Source organism: Wolffia australiana, chromosome 6 (genome assembly GCF_029677425.1).
Source record: "Wolffia australiana isolate 7733 chromosome 6, ASM2967742v1".
Lineage (NCBI taxonomy): Eukaryota > Viridiplantae > Streptophyta > Magnoliopsida > Alismatales > Araceae > Wolffia > Wolffia australiana.
Window position 1 is genome coordinate 8,849,974 of NC_135840.1, and position 22,248 is coordinate 8,872,221.

A 22,248-nucleotide genomic window follows, 5' to 3' on the forward strand; every position below is an offset into this window, starting at 1 on the left:
GGTGAACACACCTCCTCCTAGGACTGCAAACAGCTGCATAGCGAACACAGCATATGATCTTGATTACGACACTGATATAGATGATTTGGACGCCATGAGGGAGGCTACGGCAAGTCATGCATAAATGGTCATTCATGACAGTGGTCTTGTCCTGGGGGACACGATTGCCCGTCTTAGGCACTTAGTGACAAGCATCTGAGCATTGACACAATGACGACATCAGTACGTAAAGACGTGCAAATACATGCAGAAGAATCACAACCAAATCCCACTAGACTACCCAATGCGGTGGAACAGTATGCATGACATGTTGCATGCCGCGTTGGAGAAGCGAGAAGTAATAGATTTTTATGGCTTTAAAAATCTTGTCATTAATAGATAAAGACATGAGACTCTCACGTGAAGAGTGAAAAATGTTGGCCGACTTCTGTGACATTCTAGGGCCATTTTACAAGACGACAAACTATGTTAGTGGCTCGACGACAATGAGAGTCATGGAAGTCATTCATATTTTGAAGGCATTGATGTGATAGATCAACACAATCTTGCTCGAGTTTGATATGTCTACAATATTCACATCGGGAAGAAAGATGACAGCTGCTCAAATTACGTCCATTTGTAAAGCTTGTGAGAGCATGAAGGGTAAGATGTTGAAATATGAGGAGATGACTTCGAAGAATCGTGCGACGACAACAGAAGCAATTATTGACCCTTTCAACAAGGGAGCATCACTCGATCCTAGTGGCATTCAGGATGCATTGGCATTTGTCCGCCGACTTATGCCCCTATAGTGTGACCAAGACATAATGGTGACGACTCTGAGGATGATGACTGGCTCACAGAACTCATCGATGGCGTAGCGCCAGCTAGGGAGAGGGAGCGACGAGTACCATCTCCATCCGAGGAGTTGGAGACGTATCTACAGTCAACAGAGAGGAAGGACATAGAGACAACAGTGGGATGGTGGGCACGCATAGGCGCACAAACCTACCTGTGACTTTCTACCCTTGCCCAAGGGTTTCTCTCAGTATGTGCAACTAGTGCCCCAACATAACGTTTATTCTCCGTAGGATGTGCAGTCATCACTTTCAAGCAGGCACGTCTCACTACTGAAAAAATTGAGCTCATGGTCACAGTCAAGTGTTGGTTACATGCCGAGTATGCTTAGTTGTGTGAAGGAGATAGTGCGAATGACTTTTCTGACAACAAAGACTAGTGTAAGTTATTACTCTTCAATGTTTGCGTATTTATTTACTTCTATCACTCCAATCTTCTAAAGGTAACTGTATTGGACATTTTTTTTGCAGCTATGGCGATAGTCGTCAGGAAAATTGTTTGTTCCTTTCTTCTAGACTAATTGATGTATTTTTTCTTAATCCAAGAGCAGGTACCCTTTTTTAAGAACTAAGTTGCAATTCTCTTTGAGTTCTCAAACGGTATATTGATATTCATTTTTTTAATCGACCAGTATATTGACCAACAAAGAACCCACCAGATAATAAAAAATGCAAACTCAGTACCGTAAATCTTTCACCTAGGTCAAGAAGAAGAAAAAAATCCTCTTAATCCTCTCATTTGGAAGCTTCATGTATTTATGAAACTTGCCTGAGAAAGATATCATCGTAAGTATCCAGAGTTGTTGTAGTATTTTGTACAAGAGATCTCTGACTACTTCACGTGACCTCTGGTCAGTTTCTCTTTAAATCAACAGGCTATGAAACATCAATACTTAGCTATAAAATAAGTCAGAATGCCCACTGTTTATGAAGGTCCACACTCTCTAAGTGGTGAAGGGAAGCGCTTGGGCCAAGAAACTCAGCTCCTTTCCCAAGAAAGTAAGCGAGGACCAATAGCTGTGTTCAGATTTGATCTCTGTGATCCTCTGCCATGCTACACTTGTTTGCTAATTTAATAATAGGCATCAACTCTAGGCCTTTTTTGAGCTTCACTGGTTCAAGTCAAACATGGGATCTCTCTTTGATTTGTTATTTGATACTGAGTACCCTTCATCCTTCTGATGTCCTTGGTTATTCTCCTGTTTGCGTAAATAATTGTTTGATACATAACCAAAACTTAACCTATTTGATTCTTCAATTTTATCTTGAGTACCCATCATTGTTCTCATATGATTGGTTATTCTCCTGTTCACATAAATAATAGTTCGATACATAATTGGCTCTTAACTGATTTGATTTTTGATTTGATCTTGAGTACCCTTCCTTGTTCTAATGTGATTGGTTATTCTTGGGTTCGCATAAATAATGGTTTGATACATAACCGGCACTTAATTTATTTGATTTTTGATTTTATCTTGAGTACCCGTCATTGTTTTATTATGATTGGTTATTCCCCTGTTCACATAAATAATAATTTGATACATAACCAGCACTTAATCTATTTGGTTTTCGATTTGATCTCGAATACCCTGCATTTTTCTGATGTGCTTGGTTATTCTTTTGTTCTCATAAATATTAGTTGGATACATAGTCAGCACTTAATCTCTTAGTTGGATTTTTTAATTCGGTCTTCCGTCCCCTTAATTTTTCTGATGTCCTTGGTTATTCTCCTGTTCGCATATGTTTACGCACACATATTTACTCACATATATTATTATGTACTAAATGTTATTGAGGATGAGAAGCTTACAAAATAGTTATTCAAAAAATGGTAAGTCAGTCATCCATACAATGTTTGTAACTAAACAACGCCTTTAAGGCACTATTATTTTAATAGAAAATTGTTGGAGTAGGGTTTTGATTTTATAGAAAAAATAATAAAAAAGAACAAACACCATAATGGGTTATGAAAAACACATATTGAAAGTTTGAGTCTGGAGAAAAGCACTTTAAGAAATCAAAACAATAAAAATTATAGCAAACGGCCGACAACAAATTAATTATATTCAAAAAATTTAGTCAATAAATTAATTACTAAAATGTATTAAAACAAACGTCACTAAATCCTTAATTTTTCCGTCAAGAAACTAATTATTAAATTAATTATATTCATAATTTATGTCAATAAATTAATTTATAAAATGTATTTTAAAAAGTCACTAAATCCTTAATTTTTCCATCAAGAAATTAATTTTTAAATTAATTATATTCATAATTTTTTGTCATTCATTTAATGACTAAAATATATTTAAAAAATGTCACTAAATCCTTAATTTCTCCGTCAAGAAATTAATTATGTTTATAATTTTTTTTCATTCATTTAATTACTAAAATTTATTTTAGAAATGACACTAAACCCTTAATTTTTTTGTCAATAAATTATTTATTAAATTAATTATATTCACAATTTTCTGTAAATAAAATAATTATTAAACTGTCTTTAAAAAATGTCACTAAATCCCTAAAATTTTCCATCAAAAAATTAATTATTAAACTTTTTTTTAAAAAGCTTTACTAAATCCTTCATTTTTCTGTCAAGAAATTAATTATTAAATTAGTTATATTAACAATTTTTGGTCAATCAATTAATTATCAAATTTTATTATAACAAACGTCACTAAATCCTTAATTGTTCTGTCAAGAAATTATTTCATAAATTAAATATATTCATAATTTTTTGTCAATAAATTAATTATTAAAATGTATTAAAAAACATAGCGGCCATCATCCGTGACGTCCATTCTGTCATGTCATGCGTCCAAGGCACCCCGTCAATGTCCCACCACCGTCACGCCATCTTCAACATCTGTTACCGTCACCAGCCCTGAAAACTGTCACCATCGCCGTCACGTCATCCGTCACGTTTCCAACACGGTGATGTGTTACATGACAGATGACGTTTGTCGTTCCCTAATAGTAAGCTCAACCATGTACCAAGTCATCATCTTGGGGTAGTGTAATGTCTAAGATGAAGTTGATATATTAGTTATTTAGATCTGGGTTCATACTCATATCTTGGAGGTTAGGCAGTTTCAAATGGAGCTCCAAGTGTAGTTGTAATTTTCATTTATGCCTCTTGGAGAGCTGAGGTTGGTCTTGGAATTATCACCAAATGTACAAAGATTGCTATGGATGTATTTGGACCTATATACAAAATTTTGAGTTCTACCTTCATTGATCTAAATTTATTTTCATAATTTTGAGCAGGCAATTAAAGATAAGAACCTGAAAGAAAAGAATTCAGTTCCTTCAAATTATTGTTGTGCATGAATGGTTTTTTCCATTTTCATGTATTAAAAGTGGCCTTCCTTAGTACCAAAGGTGAGAGTATTTGACCTTTTATCAAGTGGTGTTATATGGAGTCAACATGTTTCTGTTTCATCCCATATTAATTCGGCTCCATGAAGGGGGGTTTCGTTCAGTTCAACATGGGCCTTGATTGATGGATATTATTTGGCCATCAAGCCAAATCACACCACCATGTTTTATTTAAGTTCATCGAATAAAATATTACATTCATTATTATTGTAGTGTGATATTTCTAATGAAGTCCACTGACATAGTGAATTATGATGAGGTCATAATACAATGATTGCTAGTCTTTAAACACGTATTCTAAATATTACTATTCGATGGATAGCTGAGATGGACATAGAATTATATGAATAGAATAGCTTTAACTGGTCCTACTTATTTGATAAGTATAGTTGATCCTATAGCTATTAGTCTGGCAACACTAAAGACAGATAGTGGGTGCTCTTTGGAGAAAGAGTTCCTTGAATTCATATAAAGAATCTCTGAATGGTATTATACCTAAACGTCAATCAATTTGACTCATATCGTGGTTGTATAAGTGATCCACTGACCTGAGACATCAAGGACATCTCGTGAATGGATGACTACATTTTGACTGCGACTTATGAGCCTCTAATCATGGGATTCAAACAAGTCATAGCTTGGATGTAGGAAGTGTTGGATTCTGTGTCTTGGTTTGGCCATGGAAAAGATGGTTTCCATGATTCTGAAGTGTGTAATCGATTCTAAATCGATCTTTAAAATCATATATCACATGTACAGTATGGGGAACTGTTACACCCTTGATTTCCTCAATTTGAGATTGTTCTTAAGCCATTCATGTACCCGGCCTCTAGAACTATGCACGCAATCACATTGGCCTTGGATCTCCACCTCTTCTTTTTCAACTCTCCTTGAAAATCTTTAATATCTTCTCACCATGAAGACAATCTCCTCGGTTGAGTGGAGAAGAGACCTGAGAGGAGAAAGGGGGCATGCTCTCAATTCTGGCTGGCCTGGGTGCTTGAAATGAGTGCCCCATCCCTATTTATATTTTTACTTAAGTTTTTCTCAAAAATCCCATTAAGTAAAATATATTCACCAATTCCCCTATGATATTATGTGTGTGACCCTCTAGGCCCCATGTATCATTCTAGTTAATAACTTTAGTGGCCCAATAACAATTATTGGCCAACCTCATTAATTAACTACATCAATATATAGATTAATCAACTAAGAATCAGGTTAACCCAATCGAATGGTTATGTTTCCAGCTTGTGGGGTGCCAAGCTAGACCTCGTGAATTAGAAGATACTGAGTAGTGTTCTAACTCTCTCATAGAACCTTTACCTTCATCGGTTATCGTATATGTATAATCCTTCATGATGGGGGACCATCAATCCTTAAGGAGTTATCTTCCTTGTTTTTTTTCTGTTTATTTGTTTTTTATTTTGTTCTGTCTTTGCACCTTCCATAACTGTTATGGCCCCTCCTTCCCTATAAAAGGAAGGGTGCCCCATGTATGAAAGCACCCAAGAAGAATTGAAAAAAATCGAAGTTGAAGTGTTTTTCCACAATGTAGCCCTATTGTTTTCTATGAGTTTTTAGGCAATTTTTGGAGAGTTTCGAGAGGTTTTAGTTTATTTTCGGAAGTTGGCTAAAATTACAAAATTGCCATTCCCAATTTGGGCGTTAGGGCATCCTGTCCTGTTCGTCGCCGGAGCGCCGCCGCCGACTTCGCCGGCGCCGCCAGCTCTGCCGCCTTGAGGGCTACCGAGCTTCCCCGACCGCTATCGTGGGGCGCCTCGATGCGCCCAGACCAACCTTCGCGGCTTCTGGCCTCTCCGACCGCCCTCCAGTCTCCACGGGCCGCCACGATCGCCTCAGGTCCCCGCGGCACTTCCGGCCGCCCAGCCACCACGGTGGCTTCTAATCACCCGTGGCCGCATCCACCTTCTCTCAGGTCGGCCACGGCCTTTCCCGGCCGCCCCTTGGTCGACTCCGGCTCCCGTCGACCTCCAAGCCGCCGCCGCCAACTCGACGATCTCCGGCCTTCCGTCGGCCACCGGCGGCCTCCCCTACGGTCGCCTTCGACCACCCACGCCCGTCCCCAGCCTCGTACGACCGCCTCCGGCCGCCCGAGGCTGCCTCGGGCCATCTCCAGCCAGCTACGCCCGCCCAGCCGCCAAGGCCGCCTCCGACCACCTTCTCTGTCGCGGCCTCCACTGTCGCCACGGCCGCCCTCGACCTTCTCTGCGGCCGTCCGCTCGGCCAACCAGCCTCCCACAGCCGCCTGCTGGCAGCTGAGCCCGCCTTCGTCCCTGCCATCTCCGGCCTCTCCGGCCGCTTCGGTCGTCCAATGGCCTCCAGCTCCTCCGATAGTCTACGACGCCCAACGGCCCCTCCAGCCTCCTCCGGCCTCGGGCCGCCTCCGCCCACCCTCGGCCGCCTGAATGGCCGTTGATCGCCACCACCACCTTCACCCACCCTCCGCATCCTTAGTCGCCACAGTCCCCTCCACGGTCCACCCATCCCTCGTCTGCCCTTAGCCGACCCTACTTCCCTCGCCTGCCTCCACCGTTCCAGGCCATCGTGCGCCGCCACCCACATCCATGCCGTGCACGATTCTGAGATCCGTTCCAGCGCCTACCTGCGCCACCATAGCTACCAGCGATGTACGCGCCTTAGAGTCCCTTAGAGTAGTTTCGAGAAGAGTAGTCGACAAACGACCCGTCGCCGCCGATACTCACGTCCGTAGCTATTTACAGCCTTCGTAGTTAGTAAAGCCTTCGCAGTCCGTAGCTATATACTTACAGCCGTCTGTAGCCACTTCCCGTCACTCCGGTCTCCTGGAGAAGCTTCAGAGGAGACGGTCGTTGGATGACACGCCGCTGCTAGCTTATCGCTGCAGGTACATGATCGCAGCAGGATACAGCCGCCGCTCCGCACCGACGACGCCTATCTTTGCAGCTCGATAGTAGGACGAAGCCGGGCCCACTCCGCAACCTCCGTCGAAGCGTCCGCCTAGTGCTGCCGCTCTGCCGCTCTGCCCTCCACTCCTTGTGATGTTTACGCGCGCCGCTCGATCCCGGCAGGTCGTGTTACATCACTTCATCTGTGTGAGACTCTCAACCGACTTGGGGTATAGTTGATCGTCAAACCCTAAGCCATCATTCAATTAGTATTGATGTGTAACATAGATCATTGGAGAACACCTTCTCCAATATCCTCACTACCCTTGGCAAGGATTTACTGCATCATCTTCCTTGAGTCAATCTCCTCTTATACCAAGGGCGGATGATCCCGTCTTGACCACTTCATCCGATCTATGACTCAATCACTTAATCACCTATCCTAACTGACTATTTGACAAAGTGGTATGATTGAAGTGACTATTTAGAATATACTTTTTATTCTACTCTGGTTTCACCAACAACAATTAATCGACATCCATACCTGATAATATGCACTTTATCTTAGGTAAATCATGCATATTACTTAATTTATACGGGTAAACATACATCTTTGCAAGTTATCATGGTGAAAATAGATTAAATTCACCCTACAGATTGTTTTGTGATATTATTGGTGTTTTTTATAGAGTTTTCTGACATCAGAATCATGTTGAAATATTTTTATATCTCAATATATATTTTTTATTGAAATTTTCTTGGAGGTTTATGAATTTTATTGCATATGTATCTGATTTATTATCACTGTGATATGTGTGTGATGAATAAATGCTCATTTTTCTTACCAATGATTACTTTTACCAAGCATTGGAAGACATTTCACTTTCACCTCATAATTTGTGAAGTTAAAATGACCCATCAAGGACTAATCATAGTTCTTTAAGCTTGTAGAGTTCTGTGCCAATTGGACAAAAGCAATCTATTAAAAACACATTTAATGAGATGATTAACCTGATGGCATGGCCTAATGTAAAATGTATCATTTTTTCACAATAAATGCACAAATTGTTGACGATATGGCCCAATTAGACAAATGAAGAAATTTAAACTAACTATGATACATATGGAAAAGATGGGGTTGGCAATCTAATCACACATTCCATTTCTAGTTCAATATTCAGGGATACTACATAATAGAATAATGCATGTGTTATAATTATAAGGAATTTCATGAATAAATAAAATGAGTAAGTGAATTATGATGATATCAAAATAAGAAAATCACTCATCTTTGAAGGTGTTCTAAATACTTACATTTAAATGATACTCAAGAAGGACTTTCAAATATCTAGAAAGAATAAGATTATCTTTCCCCGGACATATGACAAGGATGGTTGATCTTATAGCCATTAATGAGGAGAAACTTGGGAGAGATATTGAGTGCTCTTTAAAGACAGTGACAATATAAATTTCATTAATTATATATTTCTATGAATCCCTAAATAGTATTATATTTTAATTTTTTCTCATGTTGGTCATGTTATTGTTATCTTAGTGGTCCTTACACTTGAGATACCAAAGACATCATGTGGATGGACAGTTGTGTTTTGACTATAACCTTTGAGTTCCTACTTATGGAATTCCAAACCATCAATATAAAAGGTGATTGAGGGGTCAAAATGGGATTACATGTCCTCAATATAAAAGGAGGCAACTTAATGCTTTAGCGCTTACTAGGATGACCAATTAGGGTTTAAAAATGGACCAAACCCTAAACCATCCTTGGAACGTAAAGAAGAAGAGAAAAATATGCATGCATGGTACCTAATGAAGGTAAAGGTTATATCAGAGAGTTAGTAATACTTATATGTGTCTTTTAGAGCACGAAGTGTAGTTTTGCACCCCATGGGTGGCAGCTCAAATTTTTGATTGGATAAAATTTACCCATGCTTATTTAATCTATGTATTGATATAGATAATTATAATATTAGTTGATAAACGTTGTTATGGAATTTGAGTCTTTAACTCTACTCATGATGGACCTAGACGGTCACACTCACATGTTATATTAGACTCTGAAGAAATATTTAAACTTTGGGGGTTTTATAAAAAAATGTCATTAAGTATAGATAAGAGAAAGCCCTGAACAAAATTCTCCAGGTGAATTACCCATCCTTATTATCCCTACTCTTCTTTGATGACCTCCCCTCTCGACGTGATCTCAACAAGGAAACGATGATGGTGGATCAATAAGGGAGCTCATCAAGATGGAGGAGATTCAACATACTGAGGATCATCTGGATATATATAGAGTCTAGACATCATGACACATAAACAGATCAACATGAATTGCTTGAGGGACCAAGCAGTTATGGATGTACGTGCAAATTTGATTTGATCATCATAGTTTGAAATAGTTCAAATGCACATTATGAATCTATTTTATATCGACTATGTGAATCATTAAATAATTATGTCAATCAGAGCCTTAGACCCAAACATATATGACATGCTCCAACATTACGAACATGTGGCGTGCTGCAACAGAATGAGAAGTTTGATTGAGTTAAATGTCTAAAAACTAGTTAATCTTGATCCAACTTTGTAGGAAAAATGTATGAGTAAGAATTTTTATGCCTATAATGTGGTTTATCTTGTGAAGTGAATAAATCACCAAAACCATGACCAACTGGAGTCGCGTGGATGAGAAGGAGATAATATCCAAATATCACAATTAGCTGACTTTCAACATATGTTATCTCAAGACGTGATTGTTGGATTGACATGAAATCATTAAAGTAGCCTTGTCTTTTTCTCCTGTTTCAATTCATGCAGAAAATTATTGAGGGTAGTTGTGGAAAACAGAAAAAAATATTTTGGAACTTATCAAAATATTTTTTGGCCTAGATGGATACACCAATAAACTCATAATTACGTTAAAATTTTGTAGTGGATTTAATTTAAATCAATATAATTCATAAACCAATACTTGAATGAAATAGATATTGTATGAGTATTGGCCATCTCCATAAGGAATGGATCTTATGGAAATAACACTACTGATATGGTGATTTCAAGAGGACAAAAAGGGATAGGTGTAGGATAAGCTGTGGTGATACGATGAAGACGATAAGATGAGATGGGTGATACATCCAAATATAGATTTAGATATTGTTGTTACTATTTGTATTTAAACAATAAAATTTATATTCCCATGACTACTCTATATGAAAAATATAACAGGAGTGAGGAGTCGATCCACAGGGAGCAGGAATTAACAAAATATAAATTTCAGTTGATTTACTTTTTTTAAGGATTTTTAGATAGGTTCTACTATTTACTCTTTAATGTCCTAAGCAGAAAATAACTATAGCCGAGAAGAACTAACCTAAATAGTTATAATATATCTAGAATGTGGAAAATAATGTTCATTGGTTTCTAAGGATTAAATGATAGAAGTTCTAAATTAAAGAAATAGTAAAAACAAATACATGGACCTCCGCTGGAGCACTGGCGATGTCCAGCGGTGGCAGATGGGCACAGGTGTGTGGTTGTCAAGCACGGGTGAGCGGCGGTCTGCGGTGGGCACAGGGTTGCTTCAGGACTTAGCCAAAATTTGGCTAAATCCGGAGCTGAATGTGAAGGGTGCTCCCCTTGGGCGCTCAAGCAGTAGCGGCTGTTGAGCGGCAGAGGATGCTTCACTCAAGCCACCATAACTCAAGCTATAGGTGTCGATTGGGGCGACCTTGGTGCCATTGGAAAGAGGAGAGACAGACCTTTCCAATGATATGTAAACAGTCTCAATCAGAAAGATTTGAGGGGAGAAAAGGCAGGTGGAAAATGGTGTATTTTTCACTATCTTGGGATCACACCTAACCACAGATTATTCATCTCTGAGGGTGGCTTTCTCACTTTCTGGCTATCTCCGTCCCTCTAGGGGGTTCTTCCTCACTCAGCTCTAGGTCAGGATCTTCCAAAATACCTCCAACAAAACTTTCATAAAACTCAAGACAATCTTACAAGAGAAGAAGAAAGATGTAAGTAGAGGAAGTTAGGTTGATCTTGGCCATTGGATCCTCAAATGGAATGAGTGGCCAGATTTACTTTTGGGGCCTTGAATCCAGGTGATCAAGGCCTCCTCCAATCAGCTTTCAGCTCCCAAAATAACAATGGAAGGGACATCCATCCATTTAATTATTTTGATATTCTCTTATTTTCTCCTCTTTCCTTCTATTTTTAGAGCCACCATTGAAGTGGGCTTCTTATAGCTCTTGAATGGGCTCCTGTGCTGAGTCTGGGCCAATGGTTTTGGGCTTAGTATGGGCCTCTTTTACTGCCCAGAAATTTGCTCCAACTCCACTGCAGCTCCTCATGCTTTCCAATTTCTATGCATATTCCTAAATCCTACTATACACAAACACTTGACAGATAATTAGATGTTTCACCACTTGACTTGGAAAGCCAAGTGGGGTTAGTTATAATATTCAATAATTAACACAAAATGAGGATTCAAGACTGAATATTAGAAAATCATGATTATTTAGTAATTATGGCATTTCATTCATTTATCTAGCGATATTAGGATAATTAATCATTCAAATGCTCTTAATTAGATGTGATAACTTAGAATTATCAATGGGGGAAATAACTATTTAAAAAGGATAAAAGGAATATTACCATGAGTAGAGGATAGTGAAATTTGAATGAAGCTGGTGAAAGTGAGAGAGTGGGATAGATGAACATGTGAATAGATGATGAATAAGGAGAAATGATAGGAGGGTTTGAAGATGAGATGTCATGGAGATGATGGGATGATATGGAGTGATGAAGGTGGTGGATGTTGAGGATGAGTGAAGAATGATATGGAGGAAGATAGTGGTTTAGGGTTTTTTGGGTGAATAGAGTGGGAAACATGTGATGAGATAAGGATATCGTAGGTGGTATGTGATATAAGTGGTAGATAATATGTGACACAAGTAGATGATGATGGATGGTAATGGATGATGGTGGATAATGATGAAATGGATATGATCTACCTAAGTGAATGAGTTGAAGATATACTAATTTAAGGCAAGAGAGTAACCTTAAATCCCTATGTTCTGCCCGGATCAACGCATTTTTATGATGCATATCCTTCTTCCCACTTCTTTGTTGACCTTCTGCAAGGACTCAAGACACCAATACCACTCTCCATTGACCTTCAAAACCTCTCTCTTATTCAAAATGCCTCTCTAGGAGTAAGTGAGTTTAAAAAATGTTTTTTTACAAAGTTTGGAGGCTCAATTTATAGCCCCACCAATAAAGATGAATAGAAGAAAAAGATGAAGCAACCCACTAAATTTCAGCTCGATCAGACTTATAGATCGTCGGATATCAAGCTCTAAAGTTGGAAAATTCCTAGTCATTGGTTTCATCCAAATATTTATCTCTCATCATCCTTGTCAAGGTCATCGTTTCATTTTTAGCTTTTTCTTCACCATGGTAGTAAATGCAATCATTGGCTCAGATGGACCAGTTCCATGTTCGATCAGCAGATTCTATTGCGAGACGTATCCCTACAAGAAAAAGACAAAACTGGCATATGGTGTATGTTTATAATAATATTATTAAATAAAAAAGAGGATGTGTGACATGGTGGCACATTATTGCACGCCACATCAACGCATTTTTAGCAAAATCCAATGAAAAAATCACACGTGCACGCAACATGTAAATGTGGCATGTCAGTCAGGTCACCATTGTTGGCCAGTCATATGAGAAAATATCAATTTCTTAAAGTTCAATCGCCTCTGTCTCCGCATCGCATTTATTGCAAAAAAAGAATGTTTTTGCTTGGGATTTAAAAAATAATAATGATTTTTTTGCAATAAACATGGTTATGCCATAACAGTTTCAGTCATAATGATTGGATGACACCAATGATTAATCAGGTTTAAAGCTCCTTGAAACGAATCTAATGGAAACATGTGGCACGACAGAAATAAAATCCTGAAAATATTATAAATTCATATAAGATTAAATATAAACCCAGAAAATATCATTATTTATATATTTATACTTATAAAGATCATATATTTATGTATAAAATGTTAAACGATTTAGAAAAAACCAAAATCTGACTCAAAATAGTATTTTCTTTCAAAATATGATGTCAAAAAATCTGCAAACATACTTTAACAATAAAACATCCAAAAAAATCATTCTAAAAATGTATTAAATGATTTTTAGTCTTGATAACATGCATATACAACCTATTTAATGAAGATATGTTGTGTGTACATAGCCTATGATATTAACCTACTAGTAAGTACTGTGTGTTCATCCATACCCTGCTTCTTAATTCAAAATTTCTCACATTTTCTAGATTGAGTGGGTGAGTTTTTTCTAGCCTTATTGATCTCGTTTCAATTCATAGATTTTATCACAAAATTAGTTTTTCATGGGTAGTTAAATCAAATAGACAAGTCTAGATGCAACCAAATGGTTAACATATTTCAATTTTCTTGAACCTTTGTCATTTTGGAAACCTTGAAAATGGTTACCATTCCTTTAGTTGGTTAGAATGTAAGTTCAGCAGTCTTTACAAAGTTTTATCATTGCTTTCATGCATGTTCAATTTAAATTTTTTATTATTATTAAATTGATTCAAGTAATATATTTCTAGAAAGTTTTATCCACAATTTTTACATTTAAACTAGGGTAACAACACATATTTGAAGATTTCAAATGATTATTTTTTGGTCATAGATTATAATATTTCTTACCATATCCTCATAATTTGGAAATTTTTCCCATACTAATATCAAGAATGATAATGTAATATTACATTTTTTCGGCAAAATCTTCAGCAGGTTGTATGCTTTATTAGGGCTTAATATTATAGACACATTTCAAGTTTCAAATACTATATAGTTGATTACTTTGTTATTGAAATATAATTATATACTTAAATAACACTAATATTTTTTTTTCAAGAGTAACACTGTGACTTCACAAAAGAAACTACTGAAATATCCCAAGATAACCATAGATATAGGCTTCTAGAAACTGAGATAAACTTAATAAAAGTGGAATGCTATTTATACATTTTGATGAAGTTATCAGTTACAAAATTTAGACTACTTGACTTTAAAAAAAAAATTATCTGGAATGTGATTCATACAATATTTACCGATAAATTAATTTGAGGTCATAAATTAAATATACCGGTTGTACAAAATGTTATAACTTTGTGCCATAAGATGATTAATTATTTCTTTTGGTTTGTATCATTGGGTAATGATACCAATGAGAATGAGAACGTTCCTTTGGGATAAATTATTTGCATAAATTGTTCTAAAAATATATGCATGTGTATGTACTATTTTATCATGTCACCCTTTATTCATATACCCATACATAGAAGTTGATATTCATACATTGGGCAACCACAAATTTATACCTTTGTAGTTACACTAGGGTGGTGGGAAAAGAACGTCAGTGATTAAGAAACAGTAATTTTACATTAATATTATTTAGATATTAAAAAATATAGTTCCCTTGGATAAGGAAGTCATTTGAAACTCTTGAAATTTTTTTATAAATGAAAGCTGAGCTTTATTGGTTAGATCTCTAATAAATTTTAACTTTCTAAAAAATTGGTATGCATGTATTAAATATGACTTTGTAATTAAATCTATATTACTCCAAAACCCAAAGAAAAGATGATTACATGTTATGACCTCCATTGGAGACGAATTTTCATATTTAATCAAATTTAAGGATATAATTGAAAAAATATATTTATATATTTTACCCGATATTTGATTACTTATGTATTTATACAGACCAAAAATATCAGAATTATTAAGAAAAGGTATAATAAAATAAATATTTTCATTTGGAAGAGAAAAAACTTAAAATTTTCATGCATCAAGAAGGGCAAAACATGATAAATGACTTGATCTGATTGAAAGATTTGTTTGTTCCCCGCAACCAAGATATTAAACAAATAATGAAATTTGAGTTTGTATTTTAACATCTGATTTAATTCCAAGAGCTCCTAAATGAAAGTTGTACTAAAATTTTATAATTGCAAGATTTGTCTTGTTTGTTATTGTCCTCAAAATTCTAATAGCTATGCATTATAAGAGGATTTCGGTTAACACTAGAGTTTCATAAAGAAAAGATGAAACATGGTAGATCATGCAGATATTTATAAACAAAATGAAATAACCTTAATGGACCTTCAAATGCCACAATGATGCATCTTTTGACAAAATCAAAAGACCATAAAGTATGAAATTAAACGGATTCATGGACAAAGCTAAAAGAAACTGGTAAACATCCATGAAGATTTTGGAAACTAACATCAGTGGTTCAAGAAGCAAAAGACAGAAACATATTTTCAACTGATTAAGAAACAGTAATTTTACTTTAATCTAATTTAGATATTAAAAATATATATTTCCCATTGATGGGGAAGCCATTTGGAACTCTTCAACTTTTTAATAAATGAAAGCTGAACTTTGTTGGTTCACTCACTAATAACGTTCAACTTTCTAAACAAATAGTTCTTCATGTATTGAATATGAAATTTTAATTAATCACATTAAGAAAACATGATTATACATTATGAACTACATTAGAGAAAAAAATTATATTTAAGCAATTTTAAGCACATAAATGAAAATATATATAACCCAAAATTTCAAAAAAAGTTACTTATCATTAAAAAAAATTATAATGAGAAAAAAATAACAAAAATATTAAGAAGAGATATATTAAAATCAATGCATTCATTTGGAAGAGGAAAAAGTTAAAGTTTCATGAATCAAAAAGGGCAAAACATGATAAATGACTTGATCTGATTGAAAGATTCATATGTGTTCCCAGAAACTAAACTATTAGATAAATAATAAATTTTGAGTTTGTGCTTTAACATCTCATTTATTTTTAAGAGCTCCTAATTTAATCTTGAACTAAAATTTGATTCTTAAAAGAGTTATCTTTTAGTAATATTTTTTTGGTTCTCAAAATTCTAATAGCTCTGCATGAGAAGAGAATTTTGATTAACCCAATAGTTTGATGAAGAAAGGATGAAACATGGTTGATCATGTGGGTAGTTATAAACAAAATGAAAGAACATTTCTGAATCTTCAATATGCCACAATTATGCCTCTCTTGACAAAACTAGAAGATGCTAAATTATAAAATTAAGCGGCTTCGTGGACAATAATACAAACTGGTAACATCCACCAAGATGTTAAAAAACTTACATCAGTGCTTGAAGAAGCCAAAAAAACAGAAACATGTTTACATTCCAGTTCAATCTTTCTATTATTCTATATTAGGGTTGTTGAATCCTTTTCAATTATCACAAATTTGTCAATTTTCCCACTAGTTTGGAAACCTTGATTGAAGTCCTAAGTTAATCTAAGAGAAGAGATAATAATATTAATGAAAACCCTTAGAGCAAGAACACTGAGATTATAAGATTAATGGAAACCCTAAGAACATTCATAAGTTTAGCGGAAGGAGACTTAGACAAGTGCAGAGAGAGTTACTCGTTGGATAGTGCGAAGATCGGGATGAGTGCCGCAGGGGAGAAGGGCACCGGAGGTTCTGTGAAGACGCCGGCAGATTTTCTCAAGTCCATTAGAGGTCGTCCTGTCGTCGTTAAGCTTAATTCCGGTGTCGATTACAGAGGTATACCTGGCTGGTCATTTCAAATTTCGATCGTTGTTATGAAGAGTTATGTCTGATTAATGTTTCTAGGGTTCATGGGTTTTCCGTTTTTTTCTTTTTTTTTCCGAAGTTCGTCCGATATTCATCTTCTTTGCGTTCTGATCATGTGGGGACCGAAAGATTTGGATTCCGCGATCAGAGGGCTTCTCCTGGCTTTTCATGGTTTTTTCATCCAGCAGAAGAACTGTTATTGTGATGGGATTTATAAGGAAATGTGAAGGAATAATGGTAGGGCAAAACAGGCTGTAGATTTCTGGGATGTTTGGAGAAGATTGTACCATTTTGTTCATGTCATCGCTGCAAAATCTTTTCTGCCTCATCATATTCGTCTCAAATCCTGTAATTTATTTTTGGTTTAGCTCAGCGGATCGCTGTTTTGGTTGTGGATCAATGCCGAAACAATCATCTGGGTTTTATTTTCTCCGGTGGATTGAAGATGGACTTCCTCAGCAACATCTGATATTTTCCTGAGAAGGATAAATCCTATTTATATACTTCTTTGATACTTCTCTGAATCAGTCTTGTTGGCTCGGGTTTGATGCTCGCATGTAATCAGGTTGCAAAATTCTGATTTGAGGATAAGAATCGATCTACCTCTGAAGATTAGTTCATAGAATATGGACGGCATAACATCAAATGCTTTAAAATCATTAATTAGATCGGATATTAGGATTAAACCTTTAGTTTAAAGGTTTTTATTTTTCATTTATGTTATTGTTTCTTTAATGTTTTTAATTGGTTGGTTGATGTTCATTAATGATGGTCCTTGATAGAGATTAATTAACATAACGATGTGAGCAGGGATTCTTGCGTGCCTAGATGGCTATATGAACATTGCCATGGAGCAGACTGAAGAGTACGTTAATGGGCAGCTCAAGAACAAATATGGGGATGCGTTCATCAGAGGAAACAACGGTAAAAATCTCAAATTCCAATCTTTTTTTCTTTCTGCTTTACATTATCAATTTCCCATTAACAACAACAACATCATTGACAACGTGTTTATGCAGTTTTGTACATCAGCACCTCTAAGAGGACTCTTGCGGATGGAGCCTAATGATAGATGAATTATTTCTGAACAATGCCAGATCAAACGAGGATCACATGGTTTTTTATTTCTTAATTTAGGGACATCTCCAAGAACATTTTTTTCTTGTATTTTTCGAGAGGAAAAATGATCAGATCCTCCAGTGTGCAGTGCCATAAAATGCACAACTTTTCCTTGAATCAACATAAAAAGCGATGAATAATTTCTTTAAAAAGATTCAAGTAATATTATCCGGAACTATTATTATTATTAAGGCACTACACATGTTTGAATTATTATTATTATTATTGTTATCTGAAAGCGACCTTTACAAGGTAGAACAAAAGTGAATTAGTTTCTCTGATATTTGTCAGGTTAATAACAAGAAATGAATAATAGTACTTACACTATACCCGTTGACCAACTCTAAATGGGAAAATACTTTTTCTAGTGTACTTTTGAATCTGGCACAATAACAATAACAAAGATTCAAGAATTTGTTATAAACTTATTCCCTTTCTTACAGATCCATTCTACACGCTATCTTGAGTTGAATTTAATAAGTGAAAGAAACTAAAAATGCTAGAACCATCGGCCAACTCCTCGAAAGAACAAGTTTTTTTTCCAAATACACCTGTCAGTCCCATAGCAAAGGGATTCAGTTAGGGAGAAATTATGCAACAATTTCAAGAGCCAATCATGCTTCTTAAGGGTGCCTATACTTCTCCACTTTCTCAGCTAATCAAAGTAAATAAAAAAAACCTATAAGAAGAAGAAATATCTTCAACTCCAACTACGACCAGGCCATATAATTTCTTTCCATCCACAACCTTGCTGACCCCCATAAACCCAAAAAAGGAAAAGAAATCCCAAAAAATAGTAATAAAGAGCTGGGGAAGAGAGGGAGAGATTGCCCTGATCTGATGAATCTATATATTCAATCCCCAGAGGGGTTGGAGTGGATGTGGAGGAGGTCCGGCGGGGTGGCGGCCGGGTCGAGCTCAAAGCTACCCTTGGGCACATTCTCCGCCTCTACCCCGGTCAGCACGTGGCTCGGCACCTGGTGCGAAAACCGGAAAGTCTCCTCCTTCGGAATCCTCCTCATCGCCGCCTCCGTTGCCCTCTTGAAGACCGTCTTAAACCCGTTGACTTTGACCAGTGGGGCCACAAGCACTCCCTCCTCCCCAAAGTCCTCCACCACCTCCACCATGTCATACTTGTAAATCTCCTCCTCCGGTGTTCGGTTGTTCCACCCCGGCGACCAATTCCGATAGATAGCCCAGATATCGCCCGTCCGGGGGACGACCCGGATCGCGCCTCGAGGACCCTTCTCCCACTGCACCCGATGCGAGAAGATGTTGACCGTGTCCTGCACCTCGTATCTCCCCACCCGGAAGTCCCCACACGTCTTTGCGAACCCAGACCCAACCCAGTCAACTCCGGACCCGAACTCCGCCGTTGACTTGGAATTCAGGAAGCTCAGCCGCACCTCGAAGGGCTTTAACGAGATCACCTTCTGCACCATGACGTAGAACCGAGGCATGCCGTCTTCGTCGTCGTACGTGGCCCACACCTGGTCTGGGCCGAAGCTCGACTCGGACCGGTCCGAGTCAAAGTCGTGGAAGTCCGGGTCGGGCACGTTGATCGCCACCACCTCCTTCTCCTCCTTCGCGTCTTCCTTGTCCTTTTCCTCGTCTTTCTTGCTATCTTTCCGCCGTTGTTTGGGCCTCTCTTTCTCTGAATTTAGTTCCTCAAGTTTCTTCAGCACCAAGGACTTGGCCTTGAGCAGCAGCATGCTTCTCACATCACAGAGCAGAATCTCTCTTCCTTGTCTGGGACCTGCCCTGGCCTTCCCCGGATCCGAGACGGATCCGTTTGACCTGTCTGTTTCGTGGGCGGCACCCGCCGTACTCAATTCTTCTGCTTCACTGGCTGTACTCAAGTTTTTCCGCTTCCTCGAGAAGGACGAGTCCAGGGTGGCTTGCTTCTTCCTCGTCTCGGTCGCGTGAGGAGGGTTGACCGGTTGCGTTGACCCAGAGTATTTCCCAGTAGACGACGGAAATGCCCCCCAGTGGTAGCTCTGCCCGCCGCCGAACCCGTTAGATCTCACAGAGCAGGGGCCACCCTTGGTGGGAACAGGGATTTCGACGGCCAAGAAGGGCTCATGGCAGTTTGGGCAGAGCAAATTATGGTTAAGGTAGACTCTCAGATACTCATACTGCATCTTGCACTGGTTGCAGACTGTCCAGAAGGTGTTATGATGGGGGACAACCGGGGGCGGCGGCGGCGGCGGAGACGGGCGGGGAAAGCCGAAGAACCCGGCAGAGGATTCCTTCTTCGTCTTCGTCATTGTCGGCGGAGGCGGCGGCGGCGGCGGCCTGTGCTTGAAGACTTTAATGTTTCTCTTTTTGTCATAAGCTAATCTCCTGGATCTATCAGAGAGGACAGACCAGGCCTCAGAGATGAGCTTGAAGGCGCTCTCGGCGCCGACGGACTTGTTCTTGTCTGGGTGGAGGAGAAGGGCCAGTCTTCTGTATTGCTTCTTGACCGTCTCGTCGTCGGCGGAGGCGGCGACGCCGAGCACGGCGTACCAGTCCTTGTCGCCATCGGCCATGGATTGGGCAGAGAGGTGGACATTGAGAGTGGCTATCATCTGAGGGATGCCCTCTAAGCCAGGATAGAGGCTCTCTGCCTTGAGAGCCAGTCTCTTGGCACCTTCAATGTCTTTTGCTCTGAATTTGCTCTCGGCGATCGCCCTGGCCCTCAAGGCCTCATCTCGGTTGCATTCCATGAACTATGTTCTAAGGTTCTTTGGCTTGATCCAGAGTCATACAATTGTGGTGGATTTTAGCTGAGTTACCGTCCCTGCTGGAAGAACATCACTGTTCAGATTGACAAGTACGCAGTAGAAGTTGCAAACATCTAAAACAATAGCGAAACAAAATCTTTGAAGAATGTCATTAATCAGCAGAATCTCAGTTATCTGAAGCTCGAAGAATGCAGGAGAAAAAAGGGGTACTTACCCTCGTACACCCATGCGAGGAGAAGGAAACTAAGCTATGGGGTAAATCGGTTACGAAGTACCCACGATTCTCTGAGCGACGAGGAGAAAACCCATGAAATAATCAAGAAGAAATACGTCGAATCTTGAGAAAAAAACGAGCAAAAGAGAGAAAAAAACCCTAGAAGTCGTCGCGGCGCCCGTCGCCGGAGACGACGGAGAGGAAGAAACGATTTGCATCAGCATGAAGATTGGTGGGTAAGGATTGAAAATTACGCTCGAGGGAAGATTTCTGCGTTGGATCTGTGGGCCGCAGTGAAAAATGCACCAAACCCGGATTTTCCCTCCAGAATCTTGCCCCAAAATCTGCAAAATTTTGACAAAAGCTTCTTCCACCTCTTCACCCTCAGAGAGAGTTTCTAAGCACAGAAAATATGCGTATAAAATCGGGGAAGATCACAATAATCACGCCCTACTCCTACATTTTCTTTATATATAAAACTATAAACTCTTCACCCTGGTTAAAACTCCTAACCATGGTTAAGATTTGATTAAAAAATGCCATGATTTTCCCAAAATGGAGATTCTACTTTTTCTCTTTCATCCAATAACTGTGCAAATGAAGTATTTCACAGAGTGAAAAACACCAAAAATAGATTATTTTTTTTTGCATCGATTTCTGAGTTCTGGGTTGAAAAGGCATGATGTTTTTTTAACCCATGGTGGAGGTTAGCTTAACCATGGTTAAGGGTTAGGGTTAGGGTTTCGGGAAATACGTGGCCCACCACCCTATACGCCATACAAACCCTAACTAGATGGATGGATGTTACTTTATGTGAGTGAAATGTGGGACCCACTTTCTGACTCACCACTATATTTATACCGGAAATGCCCCTCATTAAAAATAAGCCAACTTTATTTTCCATGGTTGCGAGATTTATATTCTGGAGTTCATGCAAAGTTTTGACAGCATGAAATGCCCTGGTCAACGCTACGACCCAGGAGGGGAATTCGACCATTTTACCCCTCGATGCACTCTTTAAGCTTGTTGATATCATTTGAATCTGTCTTCAAGGAGTTGAGATGGTGTCAAGCAAAAAAGTCAACGTTTTATTGCAGAAATTAGTGGAAAAAAGAAGAGTGAATGGGAAATGTAATTCTAATCCAGCAGGTTTCTTCTGTCAGCACTGAACATTTTCTCTCACATATGAGAGAGAGAGAGAGTCAGTTGTAGAGAGAGAGATGCTGAAAAGGTTAGACTAAGAGGAACCATCTTACTGGACTTTTGGAAATGACCTTGCGTTGGATGAAGAAGAATCTGCAATGATGATGATGATGATGATGATGATGATGATGATGATGAGAAATCCATTTCATCTCTCTCTTTCTCTA

The 22,248-nt window shown here is 38.3% G+C and overlaps 2 protein-coding genes across 5 annotated transcripts; one reads left to right on the plus strand and one right to left on the minus strand.

Moving 5' to 3' along the window:
• Positions 1–16,596: 16,596 nt before the first annotated feature.
• On the plus strand, positions 16,597–18,018 carry LOC144704240 (sm-like protein LSM36B). The gene is made up of 3 exons (XM_078576585.1): positions 16,597–16,789; positions 17,630–17,743; positions 17,839–18,018. The coding sequence occupies exons 1-3, from the start codon at positions 16,672–16,674 to the stop codon at positions 17,883–17,885; spliced, it is 279 nt and encodes a 92-aa protein (XP_078432711.1). The 5' UTR covers positions 16,597–16,671; the 3' UTR covers positions 17,886–18,018.
• A 617-nt stretch (positions 18,019–18,635) lies between these two features.
• Positions 18,636–21,326, minus strand: LOC144704239 (uncharacterized). Of its 4 annotated transcripts, XM_078576584.1 has the most exons (3): positions 21,037–21,084; positions 20,879–20,949; positions 18,636–20,720 (listed from the first exon to the last, which is right to left on the minus strand). In XM_078576584.1, the coding sequence occupies exon 3, from the start codon at positions 20,644–20,646 to the stop codon at positions 18,793–18,795; it is 1,854 nt and encodes a 617-aa protein (XP_078432710.1). In that variant the 5' UTR covers positions 20,647–20,720; positions 20,879–20,949; positions 21,037–21,084; the 3' UTR covers positions 18,636–18,792. The 4 variants fall into 4 exon arrangements, with proteins under 4 accessions (XP_078432710.1, XP_078432707.1, XP_078432708.1 ...); XM_078576581.1 differs by lacking the exons at positions 20,879–20,949; positions 21,037–21,084 and adding an exon at positions 21,133–21,326 and having other exon boundaries at positions 18,636–20,723; XM_078576582.1 differs by lacking the exon at positions 20,879–20,949 and having other exon boundaries at positions 21,037–21,326.
• Positions 21,327–22,248: the final 922 nt, after the last annotated feature.